The sequence below is a fragment of the Lotus japonicus genome, chromosome 4 (genome assembly GCF_012489685.1).
Source record: "Lotus japonicus ecotype B-129 chromosome 4, LjGifu_v1.2".
Classification (NCBI taxonomy): Eukaryota; Viridiplantae; Streptophyta; class Magnoliopsida; order Fabales; family Fabaceae; genus Lotus; species Lotus japonicus.
Window position 1 is genome coordinate 7,379,122 of NC_080044.1, and position 15,008 is coordinate 7,394,129.

At 35.9% G+C, this 15,008-nt stretch overlaps 1 protein-coding gene across 2 annotated transcripts; it reads right to left on the bottom strand.

Moving 5' to 3' along the window:
• Positions 1-11,620: 11,620 nt before the first annotated feature.
• Positions 11,621-14,679, bottom strand: LOC130711669 (replication protein A 70 kDa DNA-binding subunit C-like). 2 transcript variants are annotated; one of them, XM_057561379.1, is made up of 10 exons: positions 14,205-14,679; positions 13,774-14,041; positions 13,603-13,678; positions 13,367-13,488; positions 13,210-13,294; positions 12,991-13,126; positions 12,754-12,908; positions 12,550-12,667; positions 12,219-12,410; positions 11,621-12,115 (listed from the first exon to the last, which is right to left on the bottom strand). In XM_057561379.1, the coding sequence occupies exons 1-10, from the start codon at positions 14,358-14,360 to the stop codon at positions 11,876-11,878; spliced, it is 1,548 nt and encodes a 515-aa protein (XP_057417362.1). In that variant the 5' UTR covers positions 14,361-14,679; the 3' UTR covers positions 11,621-11,875. The 2 variants fall into 2 exon arrangements, with proteins under 2 accessions (XP_057417362.1, XP_057417361.1); XM_057561378.1 differs by having other exon boundaries at positions 13,603-13,699; positions 14,205-14,671.
• Positions 14,680-15,008: the final 329 nt, after the last annotated feature.

Consider the following 15,008-nt stretch of genomic DNA (forward strand, 5'->3'; position numbering starts at 1 on the left):
CAGTAGAATGAATAGACAGATAGTCCGTGACAAATTTGGCATGCTCTTCAAACAAAACACATTGAACTCTCCCCCTAAATATAAAATTAACACAAACAAGAATGAAATTATAAATACAGAGTAGACCAACAAACACATGCACTAAATAATAGTTTAGTTCTTAACTAAACAGGAAATGAAAATTACTTGTCATCAACAAGCTCTATGATCATCATCTTAGACATCTTCCCCTTTTTTTAACACAAGTCCTTTCTTCAACAATACATGTGAGCAACCCAATAAAATCTGCACAATAACAAATAAATTATAAACTAACATCTATGCATACCATACATTAGTTAATATAACAAGTTAATAACTCTACACAGCTACTGAAATCAACCACATATTTATGCAAGTTTTCAGAACTGCAATAGCTTAAGGAAACCTATAAAATCCATAAGTGATTCTACATACCACTATGAAGCATAAAACTTATCACACATTTTAATATTCTTACCAACTAAACAATCTGACCGTCCACAAGCCATATTTACTTGTTCTGAATTCTTTAGAGAAAGACCCCACATCGGAATCAAAGTGTTCTCACATGGGACAACAATAGAATCATGATTAAGAAGAATCTTGAAGGGATGTTCAGTTGCACGAAAAGGTCCCAAATTAGGCACCAACCGACCAAAAGTTATCTTATATACATTCCCTTCCATGAATGTTTGTCCCCATTTAACATACATTTCTCTCCTTAGAGAGCATTGAATCTTGCCTCCCTTCAAATGAAACCATATAGCATTTATTATTCACAACAAACAATCATAAATCACACTTAATAACTATCCAATAATAACCAAATTAAACTTTGAATGACTTCTGAAATAAAACAATTCTAAGATCATACTACATACATATTGATCCATAAGAATTATCTCCACTGATTTTGGTACTCCATTTCCATTACATGTGTGCACAGTCCAAAGCCTGACTACCCTCACTATCACACTCCAAATTTGAGAGGGTGGACACAAGGCATTAACAATACCCAGAGAGAAAGAGTTAGCCATCACAAATTACTCCAAGTTTTGAAACTTTATCTTAAGCAAAGACTGAATACTACTAACACGTTTAGCTTGGACCACAACACATTACTATCTTATATAGGCAATATAGGCGGGCTCTTAAAATTTTGTAATTCAAAATTTTTTATTAAACAATTATAAATGATAAAGTTTATCCCTAACTTTTACTGCTTATTACGAAGTTTATCTAAAACTTGAGTACTGTCAGTAAAACCAGCCTATTGCACCCAAGCTTAATAAAATGATATTTTAATCCATCTAACTAAACCTAACTATACATCACAACTGATTACCATCATTTAACTCATATAAGAGACACCCTTTAGGACTGTTTCCAAAAAGAACAACTAAGAGAAACTAATTTGTTATTTACTTCAGACTCACAGCTCATGTATAATATAATAATTAATAATAAAAGATATCCCTTAGTTTACCAATCGGTTAGACATAATAAAAATCTACAACAGTAACTGAACAAAATTGGAAACATGCAAGTACCAATCACCTGACACGTACTGGAGAGTGTGATAGATGACATATAAATCACCTTCAACAAGTAGATAATGGACAAAGCGGCAAAAAGAGTTTTCGAATTCACCATATCCCTTTTCACGCCCACTTCATGAAAACAACACTTCAAAAGGCAGACACCTTGCCCCTAACCTGTCAATTTACCCAAAAATCAGCAGCACCTTTACAACCTGAAACTTACCCAAATACGAAACAGAGGAACACCACATATGCCAGATCCTTCTAAACCTGACAAAATCTTCCCTCATTGACATTCCGAATGCAAACCACACGTGTATATAACAGAGGCCAATGTCAAATCCTTTTCAAAGTTTTTCCACACAAAAAGCCCAATCACTATTATATAAAATAAAAGAAAATAAAACAAGATCACAATTTATTTATATATCAATTAAAAAAAGTTGTCTTAAAATTGGAAAATATCTTTTTATGTAAATACCATTAATTACTAACTAATAAATAATAACATAAACTTCACTACAAAATAATTTATCAAATATAGTAAAAAATAAAAAATCTCAAAAAAGGTATTTGATGTTCACTATATCACATGTTTTATTTTAAATATTCTTTAAATATATTTGATCTATAAATATCATATTGAAAATAACTTCAAGAATTATAATAACAAATAATTATAACCAAGGAAAATAAATTTAAATTCTAGTAAATAAAATTTTACAATATACAAGTTCTAACATATTATAATTTTAAAAGTTAAATCGTTTCATTGTTGATAAAAAAATAAATAATGCTATTATATCTTATACTACCAATTTTTTAATTAATATAAAATATTTAAATTTCACTTAATTGTTTCCAAATTATAAAAAAAAGTTAATCACTAATCTTTTAATGCTATTCTAATAATAGTTATTCAAATAACTAAACTAAACTATTAGTATTATTTTTATTAAATATTTTTATATTAACAAATAAATAATTATTAAAAATAATTTCAATATCCTGGATACTTAGATTGCAACAACCATATTTAAAAAAAAAAATTGCCTTACTAACAACCCTGGCCAGATGATATATTAATTACACACGATATAACTGAAAAAAACACATATAAATTAAATAAATAAATATATCAAATCTAAATAAAATATCCTTATAACAATTATACGCATTCGATCGTTTTTAATCAAATCCCAAACAAAATAAAAAACCATAAAATATATTTTAACCTTATTTGCTTTATCGAACAAATCAAAATATGAACTACTTATAAAACAAAGATATAAATAAAAATTACAAAGGTTAAATAAAATATAATGGTCCATGACTCAACATATTATCTCCCTTTATTATCTTTATCAGATGACATCTACAAATCCAGATACAATAGTCTTATAATTTTTAAAATGTAGAAAACTAAAAACTTCCAGTCCACATAGAAGGAAAATTACGGCATACAACTTTGATAACAAAATAAATTAGACAACTACAATATACAATAAACACCATACTCCATCTTTCTAAGAAATTTAAATACTAAATAGCTTACATTAGATACTTCCAACATCAACCCCAAAAAAATACAAATCTATAGTACTGAATATTACTCCAACCTAACACTCCAAGTAATTTGATATCACCTAAATCTTCCTTGCCTTCACATCAGCACAATTGTTCTCACAACCTTCATCATCATCCTTAGAAGATCCCTCAACAGACAACCTTTTGCATGGTAACAAAGATTTTCCAATAATAGAATTAGAGGCCTCACTTCCACCTTCTGTGCTTACAAAATGTTGAACAACATCTTCGGTTTTATCAAATTCAACAGCTAAACCCCCACAAGAAATATTTGCCTGCATTCACCAAAGAATATAAAAACTTAAACTAACATACAGATAATTAAAAACACCAACTGCACTTTAGATTTCATACTAATCAATCAGCATACCACTGCCTTTTTTTCACAAAAAGAAGAAGCTTCATATGCTTCCCATATGTCATAGTAATTAAACACTATGGACCTGCCGAAATCACACACTTCATAAACATTGCAATAGTTTTCATCGACATTAAGACAGAGTCCATTATGTCCCATTGGTTCATAGAAAGAACACACATAATCCAAATCCTTCAAGTCCTAAACATCCAAACACCTCAATCAATTAGTGCATCAAACAAACAAACTTCAAATGACAAGACTATACCCAAATATAGATTTAACAATCCATTTTCCACCAGCAAAATACCTGAATTGGATATATCACTCTAATTTCATCAATCTTTGGATACGAAGAATTCAGAAAAGATAGATCACCCACAGGTCCACCAACATCTATACCACTTGCAAGAATCCTATAAAAATATGGTTGAATACATTAATCAGTATTTTCAAATAAAATAAAATAAAATTATTTACATTTGATTAATCAAATCAAAAACTTGTTTGCATACCTGTTCTTAAACGATATAACTTCGTCAATATCAGCATTTAAGCTAATTTTAGCAGCAGGTATCAATGTCTGAAGCAAATTTGCACCTACAGCGAGTAAAAAATTTATGCACCAATTGACCAACCATCTATATCTCAAAATAAGCATAAATTAAATACAAAGCCATGAAAGAAACTGGTGTTCAAACAATCAACAAACCAGTTAAACTTACGTCTGCATTTCTTAATCTTGGCATATTGGACAACAACCACAGGCTTCTCATTGGTATGAATCAATAAATATTCAGTCACAATCCTCACACAGTCCCCAAGCACAAGAAATACAACTTTACCCCTATTATAAATGTTATAAATTAGATGATATCAACACTTAACTAAACTAATTTTTAACATACAATTAGAAAGACTCTCTCAATAATCCCAAATATTAGAGAAATTACTTCTCATCAGATAACTCCATCATAATCATCTTCATTTCTTCCAATCCACCTAATTGAATTCTCTGAGTAGATATAGCAGTTAACAACCCCACCATATCTGACATCAATAATCATAAAAATAAAATTACAACCAAAATAAAACATTTCTGCAAGTTATAAACATGAAAATCATGCAAATCAAGTAGTTAACTTACCAACTAAAAAATCAGTTTGAATTTCAGGACAATTAAGATCTTCAGAAGATCTAAGTGACAATCCTGACATTGGAATTAAATTGCAGTCCGACTCAATAACCTTCGTTTTCCCACTAAATAATAACCTATACGCATGCTTAGTAGCACGAATGATCCTTTAGCAGGCAAAACAATCAAAAATGATATCTCATACACACTGCCTTCAACAAATTGGTGAGCCCACTTACGGAACATGGCCTTCCCTAAAGATGCTTGTATTTTATCTCCCTAATTAAAATAGAGGTTAGGCAATATTATTCAACTCTAATAGCTGAATAGTAAAATATGAAAAAGCTAAATTATACATACATTTTGGTCCATAAAAACCATCTCCAAAGTAGATGGTGCTTCATTTATAAGAACAGCAGGTAAAAACCACCTACGAATAACTCTCACTTTTATTTTCCATTTGGAGCTCGGTGGGCAGAGGTCAACCACTCTATCAAATGCATTCATAATTCCCAGAAAATTAGACAAAATAGGATTTCAAATGGTGATATGATAAAAATGAGGATCTCACTTGTTTGCCATTGACACCAGCTTATAAACGACTTTCTTAAACTCTTTCCATTAAAGTTAAATTGCTAGAAAAAGTAATTTTAAATAGAAAAACAACTTTTTCTGACTAAAAGGAGATACACAATTTCAAATGATCCAATATAGAAAGACCAAAAATAAATTTTGCACTGAGTGTCACTTGACTACTCACCTTTAGCAGTACCAACCTATAAAACAGTTTTCCATACAAGAAAAAGGTAACCCATGGCAGAAATGTCACAGTTAAGTACAATATGATGTGAACAATTATGGTACTCTAACGTATTTTTCTGAGTGTGCTATTTACAGGCTCTGACCTTGATTCTGTCTCACACAAATCAGAAGCACTGTGCATAAAGAGTGACCCAAGCAACGCTTTCGCATTCTCCATGTTCACTCTGAACAGTGGAAAAGCTTCAGAAGATCTGAAGTCTTACAAACTCTGATATGGACTCAGTCACCAGAAGTTCTGAAGATCCAGAAGATCTGACAACCAAAAGACTCTGAAGACTCAGAAGCTCTGATGGTGTAGAAGACTCTAACAATCGAAACTCTGAAGAGTTCTCTGATGTCCAGAAGCAAGAAACTCTGAAGACCATGTACTTCCCACTGAGCTCAGAATCAGAAGATACAACGGTCAGAGGATCTGTGCTTTCCCTCTGACTCTGATCAATCAGCTTCACAACTTCCTATACGAAGCGCTCCCCTGATCAGAAGTCTACAAAATGGGTGTTCAGAAACAAGTTGAATGAGAAAGGAGATGTAGTCAGAAACAAGGCAAGGCTAGTTGCTCAAGGCTACAGCCAGCAGGAAGGAATAGACTACACAGAAACATTTGCTCCAGTAGCAAGACTAGAAGCAATCAGACTGTTGATCTCTTTCTCAGTGAATCATAACATAGTTCTTCATCAGATGGATGTGAAGAGTGCCTTCCTAAATGGTTATATTTCAGAGGAAGTCTATGTTCATCAACCCCCAGGTTTTGAAGATGAGAAGAAGCCAGACCATGTGTTCAAATTGAAGAAGTCACTCTATGGTCTGAAGCAAGCTCCCAGAGCATGGTATGAGAGACTCAGCTCATTCCTTCTGGAGAACGAGTTTGTAAGGGGTAAAGTAGATACAACTCTCTTTTGCAAAACTTATAAAGATGATATCTTAATTGTGCAAATATATGTTGATGATATTATATTTGGTTCTGCTAATCAATCTCTATGCAAAGAATTTTCTAAGATGATGCAGGCTGAATTTGAGATGAGTATGATGGGAGAACTCAAGTACTTTCTGGGAATACAAGTTGATCAAACACCAGAAGGAACATATATCCATCAGAGCAAGTACACTAAAGAACTTCTGAAGAAGTTCAATATGCTGGAATCTACAATGGCCAAGACACCAATGCATCCTACATGCATTCTGGAGAAAGAAGATGAAAGTGGTGGTAAAGTATGTCAGAAGCTCTATCGTGGTATGATAGATTCACTTCTATACTTAACTGCATCTAGGCCAGATATATTATTTAGTGTTCACTTATGTGCTCGTTTCCAATCAGATCCAAGGGAAACCCACTTAACTGCTGTTAAGAGGATCCTAAGGTATCTGAAAGGCACCACTAACCTTGGCTTGATGTATAAGAAAACATCAGAGTATAAGCTTTCAGGTTATTGTGATGCTGATTATGCTGGAGATAGAACAGAGAGAAAAAACACTTCTGGAAATTGTCAATTTCTGGGAAGCAATTTAGTCTCATGGGCAAGCAAGAGGCAATCAACAATTGCTCTATCAACTGCAGAGGCAGAATATATCTCAGCAGAAATATGCAGCACCCAGATGCTCTAGATGAAACATCAGCTGGAGGACTATCGGATCCTTGAGAGCAATATCCCAATCTATTGTGATAACACTGCTGCAATATCATTGAGTAAGAATCCTATCTTACATTCAAGGGCAAAGCACATTGAGGTAAAGTATCACTTTATTAAAGATTATGTACATAAGGGCGTACTTCTTCTGAAGTTTATTGATACTGACCATCAATGGGCAGATATCTTTACAAAGCCCTTAGCAGAGGATAGATTTAATTTTATTCTGAAAAATCTGAATATGGACTTTTGTCCATAGTGAAGATCGATCAGAACCTCTGACTATGATACTTCTTGATCAGAAGATGTCTAGTCCAGAAGGTAACTCCATCAGAGTGTATGTACCCATTGGTGCTGACTCTGAAGCTGAGACAGTAACACGTGTGTCAGTATCTCTGATGCATAGTTCCTTGTGCTCGTGTGACAGTCTGTCATGATGTGTGTAGATGTGCTTCTCTCCTATGTGTGATACGTGTATTTACTGTTACTATCATGTCTTTAATTTTTAACCGTTGATCTTAAAATGCTTTTTGAATCAACAACGGTTATTTGACAAAACCCACTATACACACACGATCTCCTACACTTTCGGTTTTTACTCTCTCTCTTCTGTTTTTTCAAAAACCGCTTACCCACGATCTCTCTCTCGCTCTCTATTCATCTTTAACCTTCATCTTCTACCCAAAACCTTCAACCGCTCCAACAATGGTGAGACAAACCAGAAATGAAGCCGCTGAAGCAACAAGTTTCCCTCACATGGTTGTGGGTCAAGCTACAGGCCAAATGGGTCCTGAAGCTCCTGATCAAGGTCAAGAGCAAGTAATTCCGATTGCAGAACGGGGTTGTGCCGTTCATTGTGTGTATGCTCCTGAAGAACTTCAAGTACTGGCAGAATGGAGATTCGACCTAGACAATCTTGCTGCAAATGGGTATGACATTCGTCCTGAAGTCCGTGTTCAAGGCTGGGAAAATTACTTCAACAGGCTTCGAGGACCGGTGTATGACAAATTGGTCAAGGAATTCTGGAAACACGCTGACTGCGATGACACTCAGGTGGTATCCCACATTCTTGGAAGGAGGATCATAGTTACAGAGAAATCATTCGTGAACCTACTGGGTGCAGAGTCTGCACATGGGTATCGATTTCAACTCACTGAATCGAAGCTGAAACCAAAAAACGAAGGATGAGACCAACAAGGCCCTGTACACCACATACAAACCGGGCAAGACTGATTACAAGGTGCTGGACCTTCATCCCAAGCTCAGAATCTGGCACAAGATTCTGCTCAACTGTATCAACCAGAGACCAAAGGGCAGTTCCCCAGATTACATCAACTTCATCCAGAAGGCGATGTTATTTTTCATTCAAGACAAGCAGAAGATCTGCCTTCCCTTCTTCCTGTTCTCTTACTTGAAGGAGTGTATCAAGAAGTCCAGAACTACTGCCTCCATCAAATCAGCAATCAAGTATATCCCTTTAGGGAGATTGCTATCAGATCTCTTCATTGAGAGCAACCTTGTGCAAGATCTGATCAACGCTGGATGCATATAGGATCTGACCACCATTGTCAGTGATGTCTTCACTGCCAATTCTCTAAGGAAGATGGGTCTGGTCAAGAAGAAAATCGCCCCAGCTCATGAAGACACATCTTCTGAAATCAGAAAGAGAAGGGTGCCTCTGAATGACTACCCTCTGTGGACACAGGCAGACAACCCAGAAGCTATTAGGAGCTATGTTGAAGACCTAAGGGCTCAAGGCTTTGAAATTGATCTAGATGAATTCTTCCGAAGACTGCCGCCAGCTCAAGAGTTTGACTCTCCTCCCAAGAGGAAAGTTCAGAGGAAGATGGTCTTAGAAGAATCCTCTGAGGAATCTGATGGCTCTCAGAAGAAGAAGAATAAGGCTGACCAGCCAAAGAGGAAACATGATGAAACCATCAAGCCTGATGCTGGTGGTGATGATAACGTTGGTCCTAAGAAAAAGAAGAAACAAGTCAGACTTGTGGTGAAGCCTACAAATGTGGAACCTGCTGCTCAAGTGATCAGAAGGATTGAGACTCCTGTCAGAATGACTCGGTCTTCAGCACGATCATCAAGTAAGTCTGTTATTGCTTCGATTGATGATTTAGATACATTTGATGCACTCCCCATCTCTGTTATGCTGAAACATTCCTCCAACCCACTCACTCCTATCCCAGAGTCCCAACCAGACACACAAACCACTTCACCACCCAATTCACCAAGGTCTTCATTTTTCCAACCTTCTCCAAATGAAGCACCTCTCTAGAATATGCTTCAGAACCAACCTACCGGACCCTCTGATCCAACCTCACCTATTACCATCCAATACAACCCATTAACTTCTGAACCCATCATCCCTGATCAACCAGAACTTAACCAACCAGAACCTGAACCCAGAACTTCTGATCACTCTGTCCCCAGAGCATCAGAACGTCTGGTTGCCAGAACCACTGATACAGATTCATCAAGTGTCTATACACCTGTATCATTCCCAATCAATGTTGCTGACTCCTCCCCTTCCAACAACTCTGAATCCATTCGGAAATTCATGGAGGTCAGAAAAGAAAAGGTGTCTTCCCTAGAAGAGTATTACCTCACTTGTCCAAGCCCTATGAGATATCCTGGCCCTAGACCTGAACGTCTAGTTGACCCAGATGAACCTATCTTGGCCAATCCTTTACATGAGGCAGACCCTTTAGCTCAACAGGCTGAACCTGACCCTATCCAACAAGAGCCAGTTCAACCAGACCCAGAACAATCTGTGTCTAACCACTCTTCGGTTAGATCACCCAATCCTCTGGTTGAAACCTCTGAACCTCACCTTGATGCCTCTGAACAACATGTTCAAAACTTTAACATTGGCTCTCCTCAAGGTGTTTCTGAGGCACACAGCAGCAATCACCCAACCTCTCCAGACCAATACCTCTCCATAGTTCCCTACACTCATCTCAGACCCACCTCTCTCTCCGAGTGCATCAATGTGTTTAATCAAGAAGCTTCTTTGATGCTACGCAACGTGCAAGGTCACACTGACCTGAGTGAGAATCCTGACTCTGTTGCTGAGGAATGGGATAATCTGAGTACTTGGTTAGTTGCTCAGGTCCCTTCTATGATGAGTCATCTCATTGCTGAAAGGGATCAGAGGATAGCAGCTGCTAAGCAGAGGTTTGCCAGAAGAGTGGCTCTTCATGAACAACAACAGAGACATAAGCTTCTTGAAGCTATTGAAGAGGCCAGAAGAAAGAAAGAACAAGCAGAAGAAGCTGCACGTCAAGCAGCAGCTCAAGCTGAAGAAGCTCGGTTAGAGGCAGAAAGACTTGAAGCTGAAGCTGAAGCACTTAGATGCCAAGCACTTGCACCAGTGGTTTTTACTCCTGTTGCTTCTGCTTCCATTCCAGCTCCTCAAGCTGCTCAGAATGTTCCTTCCAGTTCTACACAGTCAAGCTCGTCCAGACTCGACATCATGGAACAACGTCTTGATATTCATGAGTCCATGCTGATTGACATGAAGCAAATGATGATGGAACTTCTGCGTCGCACTGATAAACATTAGCTTTAGGATCTCTTCGTTTTTCCCTCTTAACTTTGTTTGATTTTAACTTCTGTTTAATTTTTAGTTCTTTTTTTATTTTGCTTTTTCGTTTGTGATTATCTATGCATATATATATATATATATATTTGTCACTCTGTGCTTGCAAAATATTTTCTTTATTCATAATCATCATATGTTTACATCATATATTTTCTTTTTCTAAAGTCTAGAATGGAGGATCCCTCCTCATTCTTCTGCACTCCTGGCGCTGCTCTGACCTCTTCTTCTCCAGACGATCCAGTGAATACTGGATGTTGTTGAGACTGTCTTTTAGCTCATCCCTCTCCAGAGTTTCTTCTGAAGTCTTGAGCTTCTTTTCTATGATTTCTTTCTCTTCCAGCAGCTTCAGTTCAAGCTGGCTGAGCTCTAGTACTTCCTCCACAAAGGCAAGGAATTCCTCTAAGTCATTCCTCAACTCTGGACGCAGGTCCTCTTCTAGCAGTGTCCTCGTCAGCTCCGATATGGTTATTGTACCCTCTGGATGCCTTATGTTCAGGAACAAGTCCTCCTCAAACGGCATATTCATGTGAAAAAAGCTAGTCTTTGAACATCAAGTGATAGCAGAAACAGAGTTACGAAGGACCCTTACTTCTCCACTACATACTTCAAATCAAACCAGAAACCTACCATGTCCACATCAGATAGCAGATAGCTTAAACTTCCTTTCAATGGATCATCTCAAATTAACTAAAGCATTATACCAGTAGGTAACATAAATTCCTCTAAGCTACAACTTTATTTTCTTCTTCGAATTTTACCAATAGAAGGCCCAGGTAGGATTTGTTCTAACAACACCAGACTCCTAACAACATAAATATATTGTATTTTAACCAATTAAACATTAAACATTATTTCTAATTATAATGTTCTTCTATTGTACACTAACCAAATATAGAAAATATAAAAAGTCACAAAGAATACACAACAACATATTTCATTAATTAACAACTGCAACATAGTTGCAAACCAGTGCAAGCTACATAACCATAGTACTTAGTAACATACTTAGTAACATACTTAACCAAACTCCTATTTTCGAATAGGCCATAACTCCCAAAAGATACCCATGCCATTATCATCACACATACCACAAAAGAGGAACCACCAAACTGCTAGGTGACCCATAGATCAAAAGAAGCACACTACACTGGTTATTATTTCATACTAATATAACTACTTCTTCTCCACTTTGACATTCTTCATCTTCAGTTTAGGAACAGTTGGAGGTTTCTTACAATCTTCATCAGCCTTCCTCTTGAAAATGTTAGCAGAGCTTCCCACATATGAAGGATCACTACCAAGAGAAGGGGTTAGAACCTCAGGGGATAAAACCACACAGGACTCAGAGGGGTCCTCAACTGCTACCTTATCTCCAGCAGAATTAACAACAGTCAAAGGAGTGGAGCATCTAGCCTAAACATCATCAAAATATATCATCAGTCAGAAATCAATTCCAAATTCCAAATAAACACAAGAAAACCCATTGAAAACAAAATTAATCTATTCAATGGTTTACCAAATTTGAAGTCTGGGCAGCAGAAAGTGCCTTAAATGCTTCTATAATAGAAGGATCATCACAAATACGCTTCACACAATAAGAGTCATCAAACTGGAAAAAATTATTAGATTTCTTCTCCACCTTAAACAGCAATTCTTTCCCTACCAATTGTTCTTCCATCAAGGGAGTAATCTCAGCAGATTTAGGATCCTACAATAAGAAAATGAAATTCATTCATTATACACAAGAACAAAATATATTAAAATAAGCATTCACATCTGCCACAAATTGTGTTCCATGTTATTATATACATGCGGGTTATCTAATCTGACAAAAATAAAATGGATACCTTCAAATTTCCCAACATATCCTTGCAAGACTTCTTAATGAGATGATGAGCATCAGAGTCAAACAACAGAAAATTTCCAGAATCAGTGCCATCAAACACCTCAAGCTTAATCTTGTATCTACAAAGCAAAAAATTGGTTACTAAAAATATCAAAAATTCAATTAAAGTTAACACTATTCATATTTCAGGTCACAAGAACAGCACCTTGCAGAAACATTCATAACATGCTTACAGCAACCGGGGCAGAAATATAATCCATCATCAAAAGTCACAGCTTTGTGACACTTGCATGCAAAATACCACCATAGATCATCTTGCAACAAACCAACCACAGTTCCATAAACAATAAACAATCCATCCTGCAAACAAACCAGAGAAATAACCCTATTAACTTTGCACAACCAATAACCTTAAATCTGGAAAACAAAAATAGCAAAATACCTCAGTAGTCTCATTCAAAGCACATATAGTTTTCTTAGGATAGTTGTTCATAAAATCTTCAAAAATTGGAACAGAAGGATTAGGAGAAATAATATGCCCCACAGGTTGATTGGGCTGCATATTAAGGCCAGATATGCTACAATAAAACAAAAGACAAATCAGAAAATTCAGAAACAAGTCAACCTAAAAATTACAAATAACAAACATCTCAAAACTAACCGGTCCATCAAAGATTCAGCTTCAGCAACCTCAGGATTAAAGATAATCCTCGATGCTTTCATTACATTCTGAAGAACATTCTTACCTATAATAAAAACAACCGAAATTAAGTGAAAATCAAATATGATTATAATTCCTTGTATAAATAAAAAAGTACCTCTAAATGACTTAAGTTTTGCAAGCTGCAGAACCACAACAGGCTTTTCCAAAGGATTAGAACTAAGGTAGTCCAATACAATCTGGACATACTCTCCAAAAAGGGCACACTCCAGTTTTCCTCTGTTAAAAAATAAAATATACACACATATAAATACAAAATAGTAACAGGAAATAACTTACAATAGAAGGCTGAAGCAAATATACAAATCCTTCTTAAATAAAGATAGGCCATACTTGTCATCACTAATTTCAAGCAACATCATCTTTGTAACAATGTCATCCTTGACATAAGTCCTTTCCTCAGAGGTAGCTGTCAACAAACCAATCATATCTACATCGAAATATTTGGAAGAGAAAATTTCAAACAAAATCTATAGCCTAGGCTCATTGTTAAAAAACACCCACCAACTAAGTATTCCGTCTGGAAGCCATCATCATTAAGTTGAGAAGAATCCTTCAGAGAAAATCCCCACCTTGGGATAATGCTACTCTCAGCTGGAATGATCTTAGTTTTAGGATTAAAAAGAATCCTAAAAGCATGATCAGTAGGTCGATAGGCACCCAAATTGGGGATCAAGTGAAAAAATGTAATGATATAAACATTTCCTTCCACGAACTGTTCACCCCACTTCCTAAACATGAGCTTCCTCACAGTTGCTTGGATTTTTCCACCCTAAAATGACACATAATATTACATTATTATCTGAAGTACAATCAAATAACAAAATCAATCTAAGGGAGATGAAGAAAAATTAACATACATATTCAGCAAAAAAATCACAATATCACAATACTAACAATAAAAAAAACAAAGCGTAAAAGAACATCACACATACATGTTGATCCAGTAAAATCAACTCCATTGAAGCAGGTTTGTTTTCCCCAGCAAACCCATCAGCAATCCATAGTCGAACAACTCTCACTTTGATCCTCCAATTGTGATTTGGAGGGCACAGGGTCACAACGGGATCAATTGCAACAGACGATGCCATCAAAAACCAAAAACGAATTACCAATTACCAATTTAAAGACACAAATTTTTGTTCTCAGAATAATGTTGAACGTTTATGCCTGATATCCATTCAACACCAGTCCCTTTTATACCCATGATCAAAAGCAAATGAACCCCATAAAAGTTTTTTTCTCACAAAACATTAAAAAAGTTTTCCAAAAAGTTAACACCAACAAAAAGGTAAATGACAAAGATTTCCTCTAAAAGGTTCAGTAAAAAATCACTGATCACTTTTCAACCTTTTGGTTAACACCAACAAAAAGGTAAATGACAAAGAGGATCCTTATGGTGCACCTGCGAAGCATTTCTGAAAAACCCTAATGTGAATAGTGGCCAAAAGTTATCCCTTTGTAGTAGTTATAGATTTTGAAAAGAACTATAGCTAAAGTATTCACCTTATATTACAATTAATTCCTCAGCCCAATTTTTCTTTTTTTGAGGGAATCCCTCAGCCTATTCAACTCTTTCACTGAGTGCCAAGAACCACAACCCAATTTAATTAATCTAATCTGTGATATGTCCTATTTTCGTAACTAACTAGAAGTTCACGCTCACATGACTTCATTAATATACTTGCCAAATCTTTAGGTGCATGGTTGCATCACCCCTAATCTAATTAATAGAATTA

Bases quoted from the DNA above. Each gene is read 5' to 3' on its own strand.
- LOC130711669 (XM_057561378.1), bottom strand. From the start codon at position 14,360: ATGGCATCGTCTGTTGCAATTGATCCCGTTGTGACCCTGTGCCCTCCA. The intron at 13,295-13,366 runs GTACTTTTTTAT...TTTTTATTATAG, and splicing joins AAAACTTAAGTCATTTAGAG to GTAAGAATGTTCTTCAGAAT. The intron at 13,127-13,209 runs GTTAGTTTTGAG...GTTTTATTGTAG, and splicing joins GCTGAATCTTTGATGGACCG to CATATCTGGCCTTAATATGC.